The following is a 20929-nucleotide window of genomic DNA, read 5'->3' on the forward strand; positions in this document are numbered from 1 at the left end:
ACACACTCAACACACACTCAACACAAACTCAACACTCAACACACACTCAACACACACTCAACACACACTCAACACACACTCAACACACACTCAACACTCACTCAACACTCACTCAACACTCACTCAACACACACTCAACACTCACTCAACACACACTAGACACACACTCAACACTCACTCAACACACACTCAACACTTTCTCAACACTCACTCAACACTCACTCAACACACACTCAACACACATTCAACACTCTCTCAACACACACTCAACACTCTCTCAACACTCACTCAACACACACTCAACATTCTCTCAACACTCACTCAACACACACTCAACACTCTCTCAACACTCTCTTAACACACACTCAACACTCTCTCAACACTCACTCAACACTCACTCAACACTCACTCAACACTCACTCAACACTCACTCAACACACACTCAACACAAACTCAACACTCACTCAACACACACTCAACACACACTCAACACTCACTCAACACACACTCAACACACACTCAACACTCACTCAACACTCACTCAACACACACTCAGCACTCACTCAACACACACTCAACACACATTCAACACTCACTCAACACACACTCAACACTCACTCAACACTCACTCAACACACACTCAACACACATTCAACACTCTCTCAACACTCACTCAACACACACTCAACATTCTCTCAACACTCACTCAACACTCACTCAACACTCACTCAACACACACTCAACACTCTCTCAACACTCACTCAACACACACTCAACACTCTCTCAACACTCACTCAACACTCTCTTAACACACACTCAACACTCTCTCAACACTCACTCAACAATCACTCAACACTCTCAACACTCACTCAACACTCACTCAACACACTCAACACTCTCTCAACACTCACTCAACACTCACTCAACACTCACTCAACACTCACTCAACAATCACTCAACACTCTCAACACTCTCAAGACTCACTCAACACACACTCAACACACACTCAACACACATTCAACACTCACTCAACACACACTCAACACACACTCAACACTCTCTCAACACTCACTCAACACTCACTCAACACACACTCAACACACATTCAACACTCTCTCAACACTCACTCAACACACACTCAACACTCTCTCAACACTCACTCAACACTCACTCAACACTCACTCAACACACTCAACACTCTCTCAACACTCACTCAACACACACTCAACACTCTCAACACTCACTCAACACTCACTCAACACACATTCAACACTCTCTCAACACTCTCTTAACACACACTCAACACTCTCTCAACACTCACTCAACACTCACTCAACACTCACTCAACACACACTCAACACTCACTCAACACTCACTCAACACTCACTCAACACAAACTCAACACTCACTCAACACACACTCAACACTCACTCAACACACACTCAACACACACTCAACACTCACTCAACACTCACTCAACACACACTCAGCACTCACTCAACACACACTCAACACACATTCAACACTCACTCAACACACACTCAACACTCACTCAACACTCACTCAACACACACTCAACACACATTCAACACTCTCTCAACACTCACTCAACACACACTCAACACTCTCTCAACACTCACTCAACACACACTCAACATTCTCTCAACACTCACTCAACACTCACTCAACACTCACTCAACACACACTCAACACTCTCTCAACACTCACTCAACACACACTCAACACTCTCTCAACACTCACTCAACACTCTCTTAACACACACTCAACACTCTCTCAACACTCACTCAACAATCACTCAACACTCTCAACACTCACTCAACACTCACTCAACACACTCAACACTCTCTCAACACTCACTCAACACACACTCAACACTCACTCAACACTCACTCAACACTCACTCAACAATCACTCAACACTCTCAACACTCACTCAACACTCACTCAACACACACTCAACACTCACTCAACACTCACTCAACACACACTCAACACTCTTTCAACACTCACTCAAAACTCTCTTAACACACACTCAACACTCTCTCAACACTCACTCAACACTCACTCAACAATCACTCAACACTCTCAACACTCACTCAACACTCACTCAACACACACTCAACACTCTCTCAACACTCTCTCAACACTCACTCAACACTCACTCAACACACACTCAACACTCACTCAACAATCACTCAACACTCACTCAACACACACTCAACACTCTCTCAACACTCACTCAACACTCACTCAACACTCTCTCAACTCTCACTCAACACTCACTCAACACTCACTCAACAATCACTCAACACTCACTCAACACTCACTCAACACTCGCTCAACACTCTCTCAACACTCTCTCAACACTCACTCAACACTCACTCAACACTCTCTCAACCCTCACTCAACACACACTCAACACTTTCTCAACACTCACTCAACACTCACTCAACACACACTCAACATTCTCTCAACACTCACTCAACACTCACTCAACACACACTCAACACTCACTCAACACTCACTTAACACACACTCAACACACACTCAACACAAACTCAACACTCAACACACACTCAACACACACTCAACACACACTCAACACACACTCAACACTCACTCAACACTCACTCAACACTCACTCAACACACACTCAACACTCACTCAACACACACTAGACACACACTCAACACTCACTCAACACACACTCAACACTTTCTCAACACTCACTCAACACTCACTCAACACACACTCAACACACATTCAACACTCTCTCAACACACACTCAACACTCTCTCAACACTCACTCAACACACACTCAACATTCTCTCAACACTCACTCAACACACACTCAACACTCTCTCAACACTCTCTTAACACACACTCAACACTCTCTCAACACTCACTCAACACACACTCAACACTCTCTCAACACTCTCTTAACACTCACTCAACACACACTCAACACTCTCTCAACACTCTCTTAACACACACTCAACACTCTCTCAACACTCACTCAACACTCACTCAACACACACTCAACACACATTCAACACTCACTCAACACACACTCAACACTCACTCAACACTCACTCAACACACACTCAACACACATTCAACACTCTCTCAACACTCACTCAACACACACTCAACATTCTCTCAACACTCACTCAACACTCACTCAACACTCACTCAACACACACTCAACACTCTCTCAACACTCACTCAACACACACTCAACACTCTCTCAACACTCACTCAACACTCTCTTAACACACACTCAACACTCTCTCAACACTCACTCAACAATCACTCAACACTCTCAACACTCACTCAACACTCACTCAACACACTCAACACTCTCTCAACACTCACTCAACACACACTCAACACTCACTCAACACTCACTCAACACTCACTCAACAATCACTCAACACTCAACACTCTCAAGACTCACTCAACACACACTCAACACACACTCAACACACATTCAACACTCACTCAACACACACTCAACACACACTCAACACTCTCTCAACACTCACTCAACACTCACTCAACACACACTCAACACACATTCAACACTCTCTCAACACTCACTCAACACACACTCAACACTCTCTCAACACTCACTCAACACTCACTCAACACTCACTCAACACACTCAACACTCTCTCAACACTCACTCAACACACACTCAACACTCTCAACACTCACTCAACACTCACTCAACACACATTCAACACTCACTCAACACTCACTCAACACACACTCAACACTCTTTCAACACTCACTCAAAACTCTCTTAACACACACTCAACACTCTCTCAACACTCACTCAACACACACTCAACATTCTCTCAACACACACTCAACACTCTCTCAACACTCTCTTAACACACACTCAACACTCTCTCAACACTCACTCAACACTCACTCAACACTCACTCAACACACACTCAACACTCTCTCAACACTCTCTTAACACACACTCAACACTCTCTCAACACTCACTCAACACTCACTCAACACTCACTCAACACACACTCAACACTCTCTCAACACTCACTCAACACTCACTCAACACTCACTCAACACACACTCAACACAAACTCAACACTCACTCAACACACACTCAACACACACTCAACACTCACTCAACACACACTCAACACACACTCAACACTCACTCAACACTCACTCAACACACACTCAGCACTCACTCAACACACACTCAACACACATTCAACACTCACTCAACACACACTCAACACTCACTCAACACTCACTCAACACACACTCAACACACATTCAACACTCTCTCAACACTCACTCAACACACACTCAACACTCTCTCAACACTCACTCAACACTCACTCAACACTCACTCAACACTCACTCAACACACACTCAACACTCTCTCAACACTCACTCAACACTCACTCAACACTCACTCAACACACACTCAACACAAACTCAACACTCACTCAACACACACTCAACACACACTCAACACTCACTCAACACACACTCAACACACACTCAACACTCACTCAACACTCACTCAACACACACTCAGCACTCACTCAACACACACTCAACACACATTCAACACTCACTCAACACACACTCAACACTCACTCAACACTCACTCAACACACACTCAACACACATTCAACACTCTCTCAACACTCACTCAACACACACTCAACACTCTCTCAACACTCACTCAACACACACTCAACATTCTCTCAACACTCACTCAACACTCACTCAACACTCTCTCAACACTCACTCAACACACACTCAACACTCTCTCAACACTCACTCAACACTCTCTTAACACACACTCAACACTCTCTCAACACTCACTCAACAATCACTCAACACTCTCAACACTCACTCAACACACTCAACACTCTCTCAACACTCACTCAACACACACTCAACACTCACTCAACACTCACTCAACACTCACTCAACAATCACTCAACACTCTCAACACTCTCAACACTCACTCAACACACACTCAACACACACTCAACACACATTCAACACTCACTCAACACACACTCAACACACACTCAACACTCTCTCAACACTCACTCAACACTCACTCAACACACACTCAACACTCACTCAACACACACTCAACACACATTCAACACTCTCTCAACACTCACTCAACACACACTCAACACACATTCAACACTCACTCAACACACACTCAACACTCTCTCAACACTCACTCAACACTCACTCAACACACACTCAACACACATTCAACACTCACTCAACAATCACTCAACACTCACTCAACACACTCAACACTCTCTCAACACTCACTCAACACACACTCAACACTCTCAACACTCACTCAACACTCACTCAACACACATTCAACACTCACTCAACACTCACTCAACACACACTCAACACTCTTTCAACACTCACTCAAAACTCTCTTAACACACACTCAACACTCTCTCAACACTCACTCAACACTCACTCAACAATCACTCAACACTCTCAACACTCACTCAACACTCACTCAACACACACTCAACACTCTCTCAACACTCACTCAACACACACTCAACACACACTCAACACTCACTCAACACTCACTCAACACTCACTCAACACTCACTCAACACTCTCAATACTCACTCAACACTCACTCAACACACACTCAACACTCTCTCAACACTCACTCAACACACACTCAACACTCACTCAACACTCACTCAACACACACTCAACACTCACTCAACAATCACTCAACACTCTCAACACTCACTCAACACTCACTCAACACACACTCAACACTCACTCAACACTCACTCAACAATCACTCAACACTCACTCAACACACACTCAACACTCTCTCAACACTCACTCAACACTCACTCAACAATTACTCAACACACTCAACACTCTCTCAACACTCACTCAACACACACTCAACACTCACTCAACACTCACTCAACACTCTCTCAACACTCACTCAACACTCACTCAACACTCACTCAACAATCACTCAACACTCTCAACACTCACTCAACACACACTCAACACACACTCAACACACACTCAACACTCACTCAACACACACTCAACACTCTCTCAACACTCTCTCAACACTCACTCAACACTCACTCAACACTCACTCAACACTCACTCAACACTCACTCAACACTCTCTCAACACTCTCTTAACACACACTCAACACTCTCTCAACACTCACTCAACACTCACTCAACACTCACTCAACACACACTCAACACTCTCTCAACACTCACTCAACACTCACTCAACACTCACTCAACACACACTCAACACAAACTCAACACTCACTCAACACACACTCAACCCACACTCAACACTCACTCAACACACACTCAACACACACTCAACACTCACTCAACAATCACTCAACACTCTCAACACTCACTCAACACTCACTCAACACACACTCAACACTCACTCAACACTCACTCAACACTCACTCAACACACACTCAACACACACTCAACACTCTCAACACTCACTCAACATACTCAACACTCTCTCAACACTCACTCAACACTCACTCAACAATCACTCAACACACTCAACACTCTCTCAACACTCACTCAACACACACTCAACACTCACTCAACACTCACTCAACACTCTCTCAACACTCACTCAACACTCACTCAACAATCACTCAACACTCACTCAACACACACTCAACACACACTCAACACACACTCTACACTCACTCAACACACACTCAACACACACTCAACACTCTCTCAACACTCTCTCAACACTCACTCAACACTCACTCAACACTCACTCAACACTCACTCAACACTCACTCAACACACACTCAACACTCACTCAACACACACTCAACACACACTCAACACTCACTCAACACACACTCAACACTTTCTCAACACTCACTCAACACTCACTCAACACACACTCAACACACATTCAACACTCTCTCAACACACACTCAACACTCTCTCAACACTCACTCAACACACACTCAACATTCTCTCAACACTCACTCAACACACACTCAACACTCTCTCAACACTCTCTTAACACACACTCAACACTCACTCAACACTCACTCAACACTCACTCAACACTCTCTCAACTCTCACTCAACACTCACTCAACACTCACTCAACAATCACTCAACACTCACTCAACACTCACTCAACACTCGCTCAACACTCTCTCAACACTCTCTCAACACTCGCTCAACACATGCTCAACACTCGCTCAACACTCTCTCAACACTCTCTCAACACTCGCTCAACACATGCTCAACACTCGCTCAACACTCGCTCAACACTCTCTCAACACTCTCTCAACACTCGCTCAACACATGCTCAACAATCACTCAACACACTCAACACTCTCTCAACACTCACTCAACACACACTCAACACTCACTCAACACTCACTCAACACTCTCTCAACACTCACTCAACACTCACTCAACAATCACTCAACACTCACTCAACACACACTCAACACACACTCAACACACACTCTACACTCACTCAACACACACTCAACACACACTCAACACTCTCTCAACACTCTCTCAACACTCACTCAACACTCACTCAACACTCACTCAACACTCACTCAACACACACTCAACACTCACTCAACACACACTCAACACACACTCAACACTCACTCAACACACACTCAACACTTTCTCAACACTCACTCAACACTCACTCAACACACACTCAACACACATTCAACACTCTCTCAACACACACTCAACACTCTCTCAACACTCACTCAACACACACTCAACATTCTCTCAACACTCACTCAACACACACTCAACACTCTCTCAACACTCTCTTAACACACACTCAACACTCACTCAACACTCACTCAACACTCACTCAACACTCTCTCAACTCTCACTCAACACTCACTCAACACTCACTCAACAATCACTCAACACTCACTCAACACTCACTCAACACTCGCTCAACACTCTCTCAACACTCTCTCAACACTCGCTCAACACATGCTCAACACTCGCTCAACACTCGCTCAACACTCTCTCAACACTCTCTCAACACTCGCTCAACACATGCTCAACACTCGCTCAACACTCGCTCAACACTCTCTCAACACTCTCTCAACACATGCTCAACACTCGCTCAACACTCGCTCAACACTCTCTCAACACTCTCTCAACACTCGCTCAACACATGCTCAACACTCGCTCAACACTCACTCAACACTCTCTCAACACTCGCTCAACACTCGCTCAACACTCTCTCAACACTCAACACTCGCTCAACACATGCTCAACACTCGCTCAACACTCTCTCAACACTCTCTCAACACTCGCTCAACACATGCTCAACACATGCTCAACACTCGCTCAACACTCACTCAACACTCACTCAACACACACAGTGTAATCCCTCGTACGTCCAGCAGGGGTCCACAGTAGTTCTGGATGGAAGTGGAAACATCTTGTTCCTTTTCAGATGGAGCTGGCGTCAGGAGAAGACGTTCCTGCGAAGCCTCCTGTTCTCAGGACCACGGAGAGAGTCGTGTCAGAGCACAAGGACATCATCAAGTCAGTCCTGGTTTAGTCCTGGTTTAGTCCTGGTTTAGTCCTGGTTTAGTCCTGGTTTAGTCCTGGTTTAGTCCTGGGGTAGACATGGTTTAGTCCTGGTTTAGTCCTGGTTTAGTCCTGGTTAAGACCTGGTTTAGTCCTTGTTTAGTCCTGGTTTAGTCCTGGTTTAGTCCTGGTTTAGACCTGGTTTAGTCCTGGTTTAGTCCTGGTTTAGTCCTGGTTTAGTTCTGGTTTAGTCCTGGTTTAGACCTGGTTTAGTTCTGGTTTAGTCCTGGTTTAGTCCTGGTTTAGACCTGGTTTAGTCCTGGTTTAGTCCTGGTTTAGTCCTGGTTTAGTTCTGGTTTAGTCCTGGTTTAGACCTGGTTTAGTTCTGGTTTAGTCCTGGTTTAGTCCTGGTTTAGTCCTGCTTTAGTTCTGGTTTAGTCCTGGTTTAGTTCTGGTTTAGTCCTGGTTTAGACCTGGTTTAGTTCTGGTTTAGTCCTGGTTTAGTCCTACTTTAGTTCTGGTTTAGTCCTGGTTTAGTCCTGGTTTAGTTCTGGTTTAGTCCTGGTTTAGACCTGGTTTAGTTCTGGTTTAGTCCTGGTTTAGACCTGGTTTAGTCCTGGTTTAGTTCTGATTTAGTCCTGGTTTGGACCTGGTTTAGTTCTGGTTTAGTCCTGGTTTAGACCTGGTTTAGTCCTGGTTTAGACCTGGTTTAGTTCTGGTTTAGTCCTGGTTTAGACCTGGTTTACACTCATTATGGACTGTTGTGGTGAAGTGCACTGCCCCCTTGTGTCTCAGGCTGGTGCTGCAGCTCGGTGCCTCGGTCTCGTCGCTCAGATCGTCCACAGCTGAGACTTTAAACGGGCTCACACACTTCTCCTGCCTCTGGCTCCAGGTCTGTCCCATGAGACGAGGACCGGACCACAGATGAGGACCGGACCACAGACGAGGACCGGACCACAGACGAGACGAGGACCGGACCACAGACGAGGACCGGACCACAGACGAGACGAGGACCGGACCACAGACGAGGACCGGACCACAGACGATGACCGGACCACAGACGAGGACCGGACCACAGACGAGGACCGGACCACAGACGAGGACCGGACCACAGACGAGGGCCACAGACGAGGACCGGACCACAGACGATGACCGGACCACAGACGAGGACCGGACCACAGACGAGGACCGGACCACAGACGAGGACCGGACCACAGACGAGGACCACAGACGAGACGAGGACCGGACCACAGACCGGACCACAAACCAGACCACAGACCGGACCACAGACGAGGACTGGACCACAGACGAGGACCGGACCGCAGGCCGGACCACAGACCGGACCACAGACCGGACCACAATATTTATATTAATTAAACACTTTGTGTTCAGGATCCAGAGGAGCAGGTCCAGATTTTCCTTCAGACCAGTCCATCTCTGTCTGAGTTCAGCTCTCAAATCCAACACTACTCAGTGAGTCCTGGTTTAGTCCTGGTTTAGATCTGGTTTAGTCCTGGTTTAGACCTGGTTTAGTCCTGGTTTAGATCTGGTTTAGTCCTGGTTTAGACCTGGTTTAGTCCTGGTTTAGATCTGGTTTAGTCCTGGTTTAGATCTGGTTTAGTCCTGGTTTAGACCTGGTTTTGTCCTGGTTTAGATCTGGTTTAGTCCTGGTTTAGACCTGGTTTAGTCCTGGTTTAGATCTGGTTTAGTCCTGGTTTAGACCTGGTTTTGTCCTGGTTTAGATCTGGTTTAGTCCTGGTTTAGACCTGGTTTAGTCCTGGTTTAGATCTGGTTTAGTCCTGGTTTAGACCTGGTTTAGATCTGGTTTAGTCCTGGTTTAGACCTGGTTTAGTCCTGGTTTAGTCCTGGTTTAGATCTGGTTTAGTCCTGGTTTAGACCTGGTTTAGTCCTGGTTTAGACCTGGTTTAGTCCTGGTTTAGATCTGGTTTAGTCCTGGTTTAGACCTGGTTTTGTCCTGGTTTAGATCTGGTTTAGTCCTGGTTTAGACCTGGTTTAGTCCTGGTTTAGATCTGGTTTAGTCCTGGTTTAGACCTGGTTTAGATCTGGTTTAGTCCTGGTTTAGACCTGGTTTAGTCCTGGTTTAGTCCTGGTTTAGATCTGGTTTAGTCCTGGTTTAGATCTGGTTTAGTCCTGGTTTAGATCTGGTTTAGTCCTGGTTTAGACCTGGTTTAGTCCTGGTTTAGATCTGGTTTAGTCCTGGTTTAGACCTGGTTTAGACCTGGTTTGTCTGATTTCCTCCCATGATGCTTTGCTGCAGACCCTGGAGTCCCAGATCGAGGACCTTCCTGGACTCTGGACCGTGGGCTGGTTGGTCCTGGACTCTGACCAGGTCAAGCGTTCCCTGAAGTCCGAGTGTTTCCAGTGGAAGAGAGCGTTGGGCGGAGCTTTGAACCGTCGAGCTTCTGCGCAGATGGACGAGGTCTTCTCATTCGCCGACACCAACATCAAACGACTGCAGCGGCCAATCACAGACCTCGAGGACGTCCGTGCTGCCATGGCAACGTTAAGAGAGGTGGGATCTGATGGGTATAGAACAGACCTCGGCCAACAAAGGGTTTAGAACAGACCTCTGCCAACAAAGGGTTTAGAACAGACCTTTGCCAACAAAGGGTTTAGAACAGACCTCTGCCAACAAAGGGTTTAGAACAGACCTCTTCCAACAAAGGGTTTAGAACAGACCTCTGCCAACAAAGGGTTTAGAACAGACCTCTTCCAACAAAGGGTTTAGAACAGACCTCTGCCAACAAAGGGTTTAGAACAGACCTTTGCCAACAAAGGGTTTAGAACAGACCTCTGCCAACAAAGGGTTTAGAACAGACCTCTTCCAACAAAGGGTTTAGAACAGACCTCTGCCAACAAAGGGTTTAGAACAGACCTCTTCCAACAAAGGGTTTAGAACAGACCTCTGCCAACAAAGGGTTTAGAACAGACCTCTTCCAACAAAGGGTTTAGAACAGACCTCTGCCAACAAAGGGTTTAGAACAGACCTCTTCCAACAAAGGGTTTAGAACAGACCTCTGCCAACAAAGGGTATAGAACAGACCTTTGCCAACAAAGGGTTTAGAACAGACCTCTTCCAACAAAGGGTTTAGAACAGACCTCTGCCAACAAAGGGTTTAGAACAGACCTCTGCCAACAAAGGGTTTAGAACAGACCTCTGCCAACAAAGGGTTTAGGACAGACCTCTGCCAACAAAGGGTTTAGAACAGACCTCTGCCAACAAAGGGTATAGAACAGACCTCTGCCAACAAAGGGTATAGAACAGACCTCTGCCAACAAAGGGTTTAGGACAGACCTCTTCCAACAAAGGGTTTAGGACAGACCTCTGCCAACAAAGGGTTTAGAACAGACCTCTGCCAACAAAGGGTTTAGAACAGACCTCTGCCAACAAAGGGTTTAGAACAGACCTCTGCCAACAAAGGGTTTAGGACAGACCTCTGCCAACAAAGGGTTTAGAACAGACCTTTGCCAACAAAGGGTTTAGGACAGACTTCTGCCAACAAAGGGTTTAGAACAGACCTCTGCCAACAAAGGGTATAGAACAGACCTCTGCCAACAAAGGGTATAGAACAGACCTCTGCCAACAACGGGTTTAGAACAGACCTCTTCCAACAAAGGGTTTAGAACAGACCTCTGCCAACAAAGGGTTTAGAACAGACCTTTGCCAACAAAGGGTTTAGAACAGACCTCTGCCAACAAAGGGTTTAGAACAGACCTCTTCCAACAAAGGGTTTAGAACAGACCTCTGCCAACAAAGGGTTTAGAACAGACCTTTGCCAACAAAGGGTTTAGAACAGACCTCTGCCAACAAAGGGTTTAGAACAGACCTCTTCCAACAAAGGGTTTAGAACAGACCTCTGCCAACAAAGGGTTTAGAACAGACCTCTGCCAACAAAGGGTTTAGAACAGACCTCTGCCAACAAAGGGTTTAGGACAGACCTCTGCCAACAAAGGGTTTAGAACAGACCTCTGCCAACAAAGGGTATAGAACAGACCTCTGCCAACAAAGGGTTTAGGACAGACCTCTGCCAACAAAGGGTTTAGAACAGACCTCTTCCAACAAAGGGTTTAGGACAGACCTCTGCCAACAAAGGATTTAGGACAGACCTCTGCCAACAAAGGGTTTAGGACAGACCTCTGCCAACAAAGGGTTTAGAACAGACCTCTGCCAACAAAGGGTTTAGAACAGACCTCTGCCAACAAAGGGTTTAGAACAGACCTCTGCCAACAAAGGGTTTAGGACAGACCTCTGCCAACAAAGGGTTTAGAACAGACCTTTGCCAACAAAGGGTTTAGGACAGACCTCTGCCAACAAAGGGTTTAGAACAGACCTCTGCCAACAAAGGGTATAGAACAGACCTCTGCCAACAAAGGGTATAGAACAGACCTCTGCCAACAACGGGTTTAGAACAGACCTCTTCCAACAAAGGGTTTAGAACAGACCTCTGCCAACAAAGGGTTTAGAACAGACCTCTGCCAAAAAAGGGTTTAGAACAGACCTCTGCCAACAAAGGGTTTAGAACAGACCTCTGCCAACAAAGGGTTTAGAACAGACCTCTGCCAACAAAGGGTTTAGAACAGACCTCTGCCAACAAAGGGTATAGAACAGACCTCTGCCAACAAAGGGTATAGAACAGACCTCTGCCAACAACGGGTTTAGAACAGACCTCTTCCAACAAAGGGTTTAGAACAGACCTCTGCCAACAAAGGGTTTAGAACAGACCTCTGCCAAAAAAGGGTTTAGAACAGACCTCTGCCAACAAAGGGTATAGAACAGACCTCTGCCAACAAAGGGTTTAGGACAGACCTCTGCCAACAAAGGGTTTAGGACAGACCTCTGCCAACAAAGGGTTTTTCAGAATAAAAGCTGTGGATTCGACTGTTGTAAATGTCAATAAAACCATAAAATGTTACAGGTTCGAGAGCAGGAGATCCACGTCGAGTCCTCCATCGCTCATGTAGAAGAGTCCTTCAGTCTCCTCCAGGACAACAACAACAACAACAACAACAACAACAATAGCCACGCAGAGAGAACAGACGCTCTGCTGTACCACTGGAACCAGCTCAGGACTCTGGTGAGACTGGACCAGGACCAGGACCAGGACCGGGACCGGGACCGGGACCGGGACTGGACCAGGACCAGGACCAGGACCAGGACCTGGACCTGGACCAGGACCTGGACTTGACCAGGACCAGGACCAGGACCAGGACCAGGACCTGGACCAGGACCTGGACCTGGACCAGGACTGGACCAGGACCAGGACCAGGACCAGGACCAGGACTGGACCTGGTTAAGGTCCAGTCTGGAAGACAGGAAGTACTTTGTTGAAATTAGTACCTGTGTCTCGAACCACATGCCCCTGACCTGTGGGGTGCCCCAAGGGTCAGTCCTGGGACCCCTTCTTTTCAACATGTACATGCTGCTGTTAGATCATGGACCAGCCTCCTGCTGGTGCCAGAGTCAGGACTAGGGTCTGACCTCTGACCCCGTGTGTGGTCTGACCTCTGACCCTGTGTGTGATCTGACCTCTGACCCTGTGTGTGATCTGACCTCTGATCCTGTGTGTGGTCTGACATCTGACCCTGTGTGTGGTCTGACCTCTGACCCCGTGTGTGATCTGACCTCTGACCCCGTGTGTGGTCTGACCTCTGACCCTATGTGTGATCCGACCTCTGACCCTGTGTGTGATCTGACCTCTGACCCTGTGTGTGATCTGACCTATGACCCTGTGTGTGATCTGACCTCTGACCCCGTGTGTGATCTGACCTCTGACCCTGTGTGTGATCTGACCTCTGACCCTGTGTGTGATCTGACCTCTGACCCTGTGTGTGGTCTGACCTCTGACCCTGTGTGTGATCTGACCTCTGACCCTGTGTGTGATCTGACCTCTGACCCTGTGTGTGGTCTGACCTCTGACCCTGTGTGTGATCTGACCCTGTGTGTGATCTGACCTCTGACCCTGTGTGTGATCTGACCTCTGACCCTGTGTGTGGTCTGACCTCTGACCCTGTGTGTGGTCTGACCTCTGACCCTGTGTGTGATCTGACCTCTGACCCTGTGTGTGGTCTGACCTCTGACCCTGTGTGTGGTCTGACCTCTGACCCCGTGTGTGATCTGACCTCTGACCCCGTGTGTGGTCTGACCTCTGACCCTATGTGTGATCTGACCTCTGACCCTGTGTGTGATCTGACCTATGACCCTGTGTGTGATCTGACCTATGACCCTGTGTGTGATCTGACCTCTGACCCCGTGTGTGATCTGACCTCTGACCCTGTGTGTGGTCTGACCTCTGACCCTGTGTGTGATCTGACCTCTGACCCTGTGTGTGGTCTGACCTCTGACCCTGTGTGTGGTCTGACCTCTGACCCTGTGTGTGGTCTGACCTCTGACCCTGTGTGTGATCTGACCTCTGACCCTGTGTGTGATCTGACCTCTGACCCTGTGTGTGGTCTGACCTCTGACCCTGTGTGTGATCTGACCTCTGACCCTGTGTGTGGTCTGACCTCTGACCCTGTGTGTGATCTGACCTCTGACCCTGTGTCTGGTCTGCAGGTGGTCCAGACCCAGGACTCTCTGATCCAGATGGAGCCCAGGATGAAGACCGAGCTCCTGACGTCAGTGAAGATCTTCAAGACCGACGTCGACACGTTCTGCTCCGACTACGAGCAACGGTAACAGGGACTAAACCAGGTCTAAACCAGGACTAAACCAGGTCTAAACCAGGACTAAACCTAAACCAGGTCTAAACCAGGACTAAACCAGGTCTAAACCAGGACTAAACCTAAACCAGGTCTAAACCAGGACTAAACCAGGACTAAACCAGGACTAAACCAGGTCTAAACCAGGACTAAACCGGGACATGAGGTCTTTGGTTCTTAACCCTGGCTCTGGTCCACAGGGGCCCCGGGGTGGAGGGCCTGGCTCCGTGTGAAGCCTCTGAGCGTCTGCAGAGCTTCCAGAGGAACATGGAGGAGCTGTGGAGCAGGTTCACCACGTTCTCAGGAGGAGAGGAGCTGTTCGGACTCACTGTCAATGGTACTGTCTTCATGAGCGTGACGTGGATCCGGGTGTGAGCGGGTTCTCTTCCTCTGCTCTGGCCTTAGAGTACCCGGAGCTGCAGCGGATCCGGAGGGAGCTGTCTCTGCTCTCTAAACTCTACGTTCTGTACGAGTGTGTGAGCTCCAGCGTCAGCCGCTACCAGGAGCTGCTCTGGACACAACTGGACATCGACAAGATCAGCGCCGAGCTGCAGGACTTCCAGAACAGGTCCGGACGTGATGACGAGGGTTCTGTGTTCAGTGATGAAGAGGGTTCAGTGTTCAGTGATGAAGAGGGTTCTGTGTTCAGTGATGAAGAGGGTTCAGTGTTCAGTGATGAAGAGGGTTCAGTGTTCAGTGATGAAGAGGGTTCTGTGTTCAGTGATGAAGAGGGTTCAGTGTTCAGTGATGAAGAGGGTTCTGTGTTCAGTGATGAAGAGGGTTCAGTGTTCAGTGATGAAGAGGGTTCAGTGTTGAAGAGGGTTCAGTGTTCAGTGATGACGAGGGTTCTGTGTTCAGTGATGAAGAGGGTTCAGTGTTGAAGAGGGTTCAGTGTTCAGTGATGATGAGGGTTCTGTGTTCAGTGATGAAGAGGGTTCAGTGTTCAGTGATGAAGAGGGTTCAGTGTTCAGTGATGACGAGGGTTCTGTGTTCAGTGATGAAGAGGGTTCAGTGATGAAGAGGGTTCAGTGTTCAGTGATGAAGAGGGTTCTGTGTTCAGTGATGAAGAGGGTTCAGTGTTCAGTGATGAAGAGGGTTCTGTGTTCAGTGATGAAGAGGGTTCAGTGTTCAGTGATGAAGAGGGTTCAGTGTTCAGTGATGAAGAGGGTTCTGTGTTCAGTGATGAAGAGGGTTCAGTGTTCAGTGATGAAGAGGGTTCTGTGTTCAGTGATGAAGAGGGTTCAGTGTTCAGTGATGAAGAGGGTTCAGTGTTGAAGAGGGTTCAGTGTTCAGTGATGACGAGGGTTCTGTGTTCAGTGATGAAGAGGGTTCAGTGTTGAAGAGGGTTCAGTGTTCAGTGATGATGAGGGTTCTGTGTTCAGTGATGAAGAGGGTTCAGTGTTCAGTGATGAAGAGGGTTCAGTGTTCAGTGATGAAGAGGGTTCAGTGTTCAGTGATGACGAGGGTTCTGTGTTCAGTGATGAAGAGGGTTCAGTGATGAAGAGGGTTCAGTGTTCAGTGATGATGAGGGTTCAGTGTTGAAGAGGGTTCAGTGTTCAGTGATGATGAGGGTTCTGTGTTCAGTGATGAAGAGGGTTCTGTGTTCAGTGATGACGAGGGTTCAGTGTTCAGTGACGAAGAGGGTTCAGTGTTCAGTGATGAAGAGGGTTCAGTGTTCAGTGATGAAGAGGGTTCAGTGTTGAAGAGGGTTCAGTGTTCAGTGATGATGAGGGTTCTGTGTTCAGTGATGAAGAGGGTTCTGTGTTCAGTGATGACAAGGGTTCTGTGTTCAGTGATGAAGAGGGTTCAGTGTTCAGTGATGAAGAGGGTTCTGTGTTCAGTGATGAAGAGGGTTCAGTGTTCAGTGATGAAGAGGGTTCAGTGTTGAAGAGGGTTCAGTGTTCAGTGATGATGAGGGTTCTGTGTTCAGTGTTGAAGAGGGTTCAGTGTTCAGTGATGATGAGGGTTCTGTGTTCAGTGATGAAGAGGGTTCTGTGTTCAGTGATGACGAGGGTTCTGTGTTCAGTGATGAAGAGGGTTCAGTGTTCAGTGATGAAGAGGGTTCTGTGTTCAGTGATGACGAGGGTTCAGTGTTCAGTGATGAAGAGGGTTCAGTGTTCAGTGATGACGAGGGTTCAGTGTTCAGTGATGAAGAGGGTTCAGTGTTCAGTGATGAAGAGGGTTCAGTGTTGAAGAGGGTTCAGTGTTCAGTGATGATGAGGGTTCTGTGTTCAGTGTTGAAGAGGGTTCAGTGTTCAGTGATGATGAGGGTTCTGTGTTCAGTGATGAAGAGGGTTCTGTGTTCAGTGATGACGAGGGTTCTGTGTTCAGTGATGAAGAGGGTTCAGTGTTCAGTGATGAAGAGGGTTCTGTGTTCAGTGATGAAGAGGGTTCAGTGTTCAGTGATGAAGAGGGTTCAGTGTTGAAGAGGGTTCAGTGTTCAGTGATGATGAGGGTTCTGTGTTCAGTGTTGAAGAGGGTTCAGTGTTCAGTGATGATGAGGGTTCTGTGTTCAGTGATGAAGAGGGTTCTGTGTTCAGTGATGACGAGGGTTCAGTGTTCAGTGATGAAGAGGGTTCAGTGTTCAGTGATGAAGAGGGTTCTGTGTTCAGTGATGACGAGGGTTCAGTGTTCAGTGATGAAGAGGGTTCAGTGTTCAGTGATGACGAGGGTTCAGTGTTCAGTGATGAAGAGGGTTCAGTGTTCAGTGATGACGAGGGTTCAGTGTTCAGTGATGAAGAGGGTTCAGTGTTCAGTGATGACGAGGGTTCAGTGTTCAGTGATGAAGAGGGTTCAGTGATGAAGAGGGTTCTGTGTTCAGTGATGAAGAGGGTTCTGTGTTCAGTGATGACGAGGGTTCTGTGTTCAGTGATGAAGAGGGTTCTGTGTTCAGTGATGAAGAGGGTTCAGTGTTCAGTGATGAAGAGGGTTCAGTGTTCAGTGATGAAGAGGGTTCAGTGATGACGAGGGTTCTGTGTTCAGTGATGAAGAGGGTTCAGTGTTCAGTGATGAAGAGGGTTCAGTGATGAAGAGGGTTCTGTGTTCAGTGATGAAGAGGATTCAGTGTTCAGTGATGAAGAGGGTTCAGTGTTCAGTGATGAAGAGGGTTCTGTGTTCAGTGATGAAGAGGGTTCAGTGTTCAGTGATGACGAGGGTTCTGTGTTCAGTGATGACGAGGGTTCTGTGTTCAGTGATGACGAGGGTTCTGTGTTCAGTGATGACGAGGGTTCAGTGTTCAGTGATGAAGAGGGTTCAGTGTTCAGTGATGACGATGGTTCAGTGTTCAGTGATGAAGAGGGTTCAGTGTTCAGTGATGAAGAGGGTTCAGTGATGAAGAGGGTTCTGTGTTCAGTGATGAAGAGGATTCAGTGTTCAGTGATGAAGAGGGTTCAGTGTTCAGTGATGAAGAGGGTTCAGTGTTCAGTGATGAAGAGGGTTCTGTGTTCAGTGATGAAGAGGGTTCAGTGTTCAGTGATGACGAGGGTTCTGTGTTCAGTGATGACGAGGGTTCTGTGTTCAGTGATGACGAGGGTTCTGTGTTCAGTGATGACGAGGGTTCAGTGTTCAGTGATGAAGAGGGTTCTGTGTTCAGTGATGACGAGGGTTCTGTGTTCAGTGATGAAGAGGGTTCAGTGTTCAGTGATGACGAGGGTTCAGTGTTCAGTGATGAAGAGGGTTCAGTGTTCAGTGATGAAGAGGGTTCTGTGTTCAGTGATGAAGAGGGTTCAGTGTTCAGTGATGAAGAGGGTTCTGTGTTCAGTGATGACGAGGGTTCTGTGTTCAGTGATGACGAGGGTTCAGTGTTCAGTGATGACGAGGGTTCTGTGTTCAGTGATGAAGAGGGTTCTGTGTTCAGTGATGACGAGGGTTCAGTGTTCAGTGATGACGAGGGTTCTGTGTTCAGTGATGACGAGGGTTCTGTGTTCAGTGATGACGAGGGTTCTGTGTTGAAGAGGGTTCTGTGTTCAGTGATGACGAGGGTTCTGTGTTCAGTGATGAAGAGGGTTCAGTGTTCAGTGATGACGAGGGTTCAGTGTTCAGTGATGAAGAGGGTTCTGTGTTCAGTGATGAAGAGGGTTCTGTGTTCAGTGATGACGAGGGTTCAGTGTTCAGTGATGACGAGGGTTCAGTGTTCAGTGATGACGAGGGTTCAGTGTTCAGTGATGACGAGGGTTCTGTGTTCAGTGATGACGAGGGTTCAGTGTTCAGTGATGACGAGGGTTCTGTGTTCAGTGATGACGAGGGTTCTGTGTTCAGTGATGAAGAGGGTTCTGTGTTCAGGATCAGGAAGCTGCCCAAAGCTCTGAAGGACTGGCAGGCGTTTAAAGACCTGAAGAAAACCATCGACGACTTCACCGAGACCTGCCCTCTGCTCTGCATGATGACCAGCAAGGTGAGTCCTGGTTCAGACCTGGTTTAGCCCTGGTTTAGCCCTGGTTTAGTCCTGGTTTAGTCCTGGTTTAGTCCTGGTTTAGACCTGGTTTATTCATGGTTTAGTCCTGGTTTATTCATGGTTTAGTCCTGGTTTATTCATGGTTTAGTCCTGGTTTATTCCTGGTTCAGACCTGGTTTAGTCCTGGTTTATTCATGGTTTAGTCCTGGTTTAGTCCTGGTTTAGACCTGGTTTATTCATGGTTTAGTCCTAGTTTAGTCCTGGTTTAGTCCTGGTTTATTCATGGTTTAGTCCTGGTTTAGACCCGGTTTAGACCCGGTTCAGTCCTGTTCTTCTCCAGGCCATGCTGCCTCGTCACTGGGAGCGTCTCTCTGAAGTGACCGGACACAGTTTCCAGGTTCAGTCTGAGACGTTCTGTCTCAGAGACATCATGAAGGCTCCACTGCTGCAGCACAAGGACGAAATCGAGGTGAGACCTGGTTCACACCTGCTTCACATCTGCTTCAGACCTGCTTCACACCTGCTTCACATCTGGTTCACACCTGCTTCACACCTGCTTCACATCTGGTTCACACCTGCTTCAGACCTGCTTCACATCTGCTTCACACCTGCTTCACACCTGCTTCACACCTGCTTCACACCTGCTTCACATCTGCTTCAGACCTGCTTCACACCTGCTTCACATCTGGTTCACACCTGCTTCACACCTGCTTCACACCTGCTTCACACCTGCTTCACATCTGGTTCACACCTGCTTCACACCTGCTTCACACCTGCTTCACATCTGCTTCAGACCTGGTTCACACCTGCTTCACACCTGCTTCACACCTGCTTCACACCTGCTTCACACCTGCTTCACATCTGGTTCACACCTGCTTCACACCTGCTTCACACCTGCTTCACATCTGCTTCAGACCTGGTTCACACCTGCTTCACACCTGCTTCACATCTGCTTCAGACCTGGTTCACACCTGCTTCACATCTGCTTCAGACCTGGTTCACACCTGCTTCACACCTGCTTCACACCTGCTTCACACCTGGTTCACACCTGCTTCAGACCTGCTTCACATCTGCTTCAGACCTGGTTCACATCTGCTTCAGACCTGGTTCACACCTGGTTCACACCTGGTTCACACCTGCTTCACATCTGCTTCACACCTGCTTCACATCTGCTTCAGACCTGGTTCA

At 47.5% G+C, this 20929-nt stretch overlaps 1 protein-coding gene across 1 annotated transcript in view; it reads left to right on the forward strand.

Annotated features, from left to right (window-relative positions):
* Window positions 1-8551: 8551 nt before the first annotated feature.
* The window catches only part of dnah5l (dynein, axonemal, heavy chain 5 like), a 314079-nt gene continuing 301701 nt past the window's right edge, over window positions 8552-20929 (forward strand). Inside the window, exons 1-10 of the mRNA XM_072451290.1 lie at window positions 8552-8643; window positions 9424-9520; window positions 10021-10101; window positions 10907-11161; window positions 13566-13724; window positions 15203-15321; window positions 15549-15685; window positions 15754-15916; window positions 19630-19741; window positions 20082-20210. Of these exons, the coding sequence (XP_072307391.1) occupies window positions 8552-8643; window positions 9424-9520; window positions 10021-10101; window positions 10907-11161; window positions 13566-13724; window positions 15203-15321; window positions 15549-15685; window positions 15754-15916; window positions 19630-19741; window positions 20082-20210 (1344 nt within the window). The remainder of the gene's footprint in view (window positions 8644-9423; window positions 9521-10020; window positions 10102-10906; window positions 11162-13565; window positions 13725-15202; window positions 15322-15548; window positions 15686-15753; window positions 15917-19629; window positions 19742-20081; window positions 20211-20929) is intronic.

Source organism: Eucyclogobius newberryi, unplaced genomic scaffold, assembly GCF_026437365.1.
Source record: "Eucyclogobius newberryi isolate DKJ021-1_F unplaced genomic scaffold, fEucNew1.0.hap1 SCAF_18, whole genome shotgun sequence".
In the NCBI taxonomy this organism is placed as follows: Eukaryota; Metazoa; Chordata; class Actinopteri; order Gobiiformes; family Gobiidae; genus Eucyclogobius; species Eucyclogobius newberryi.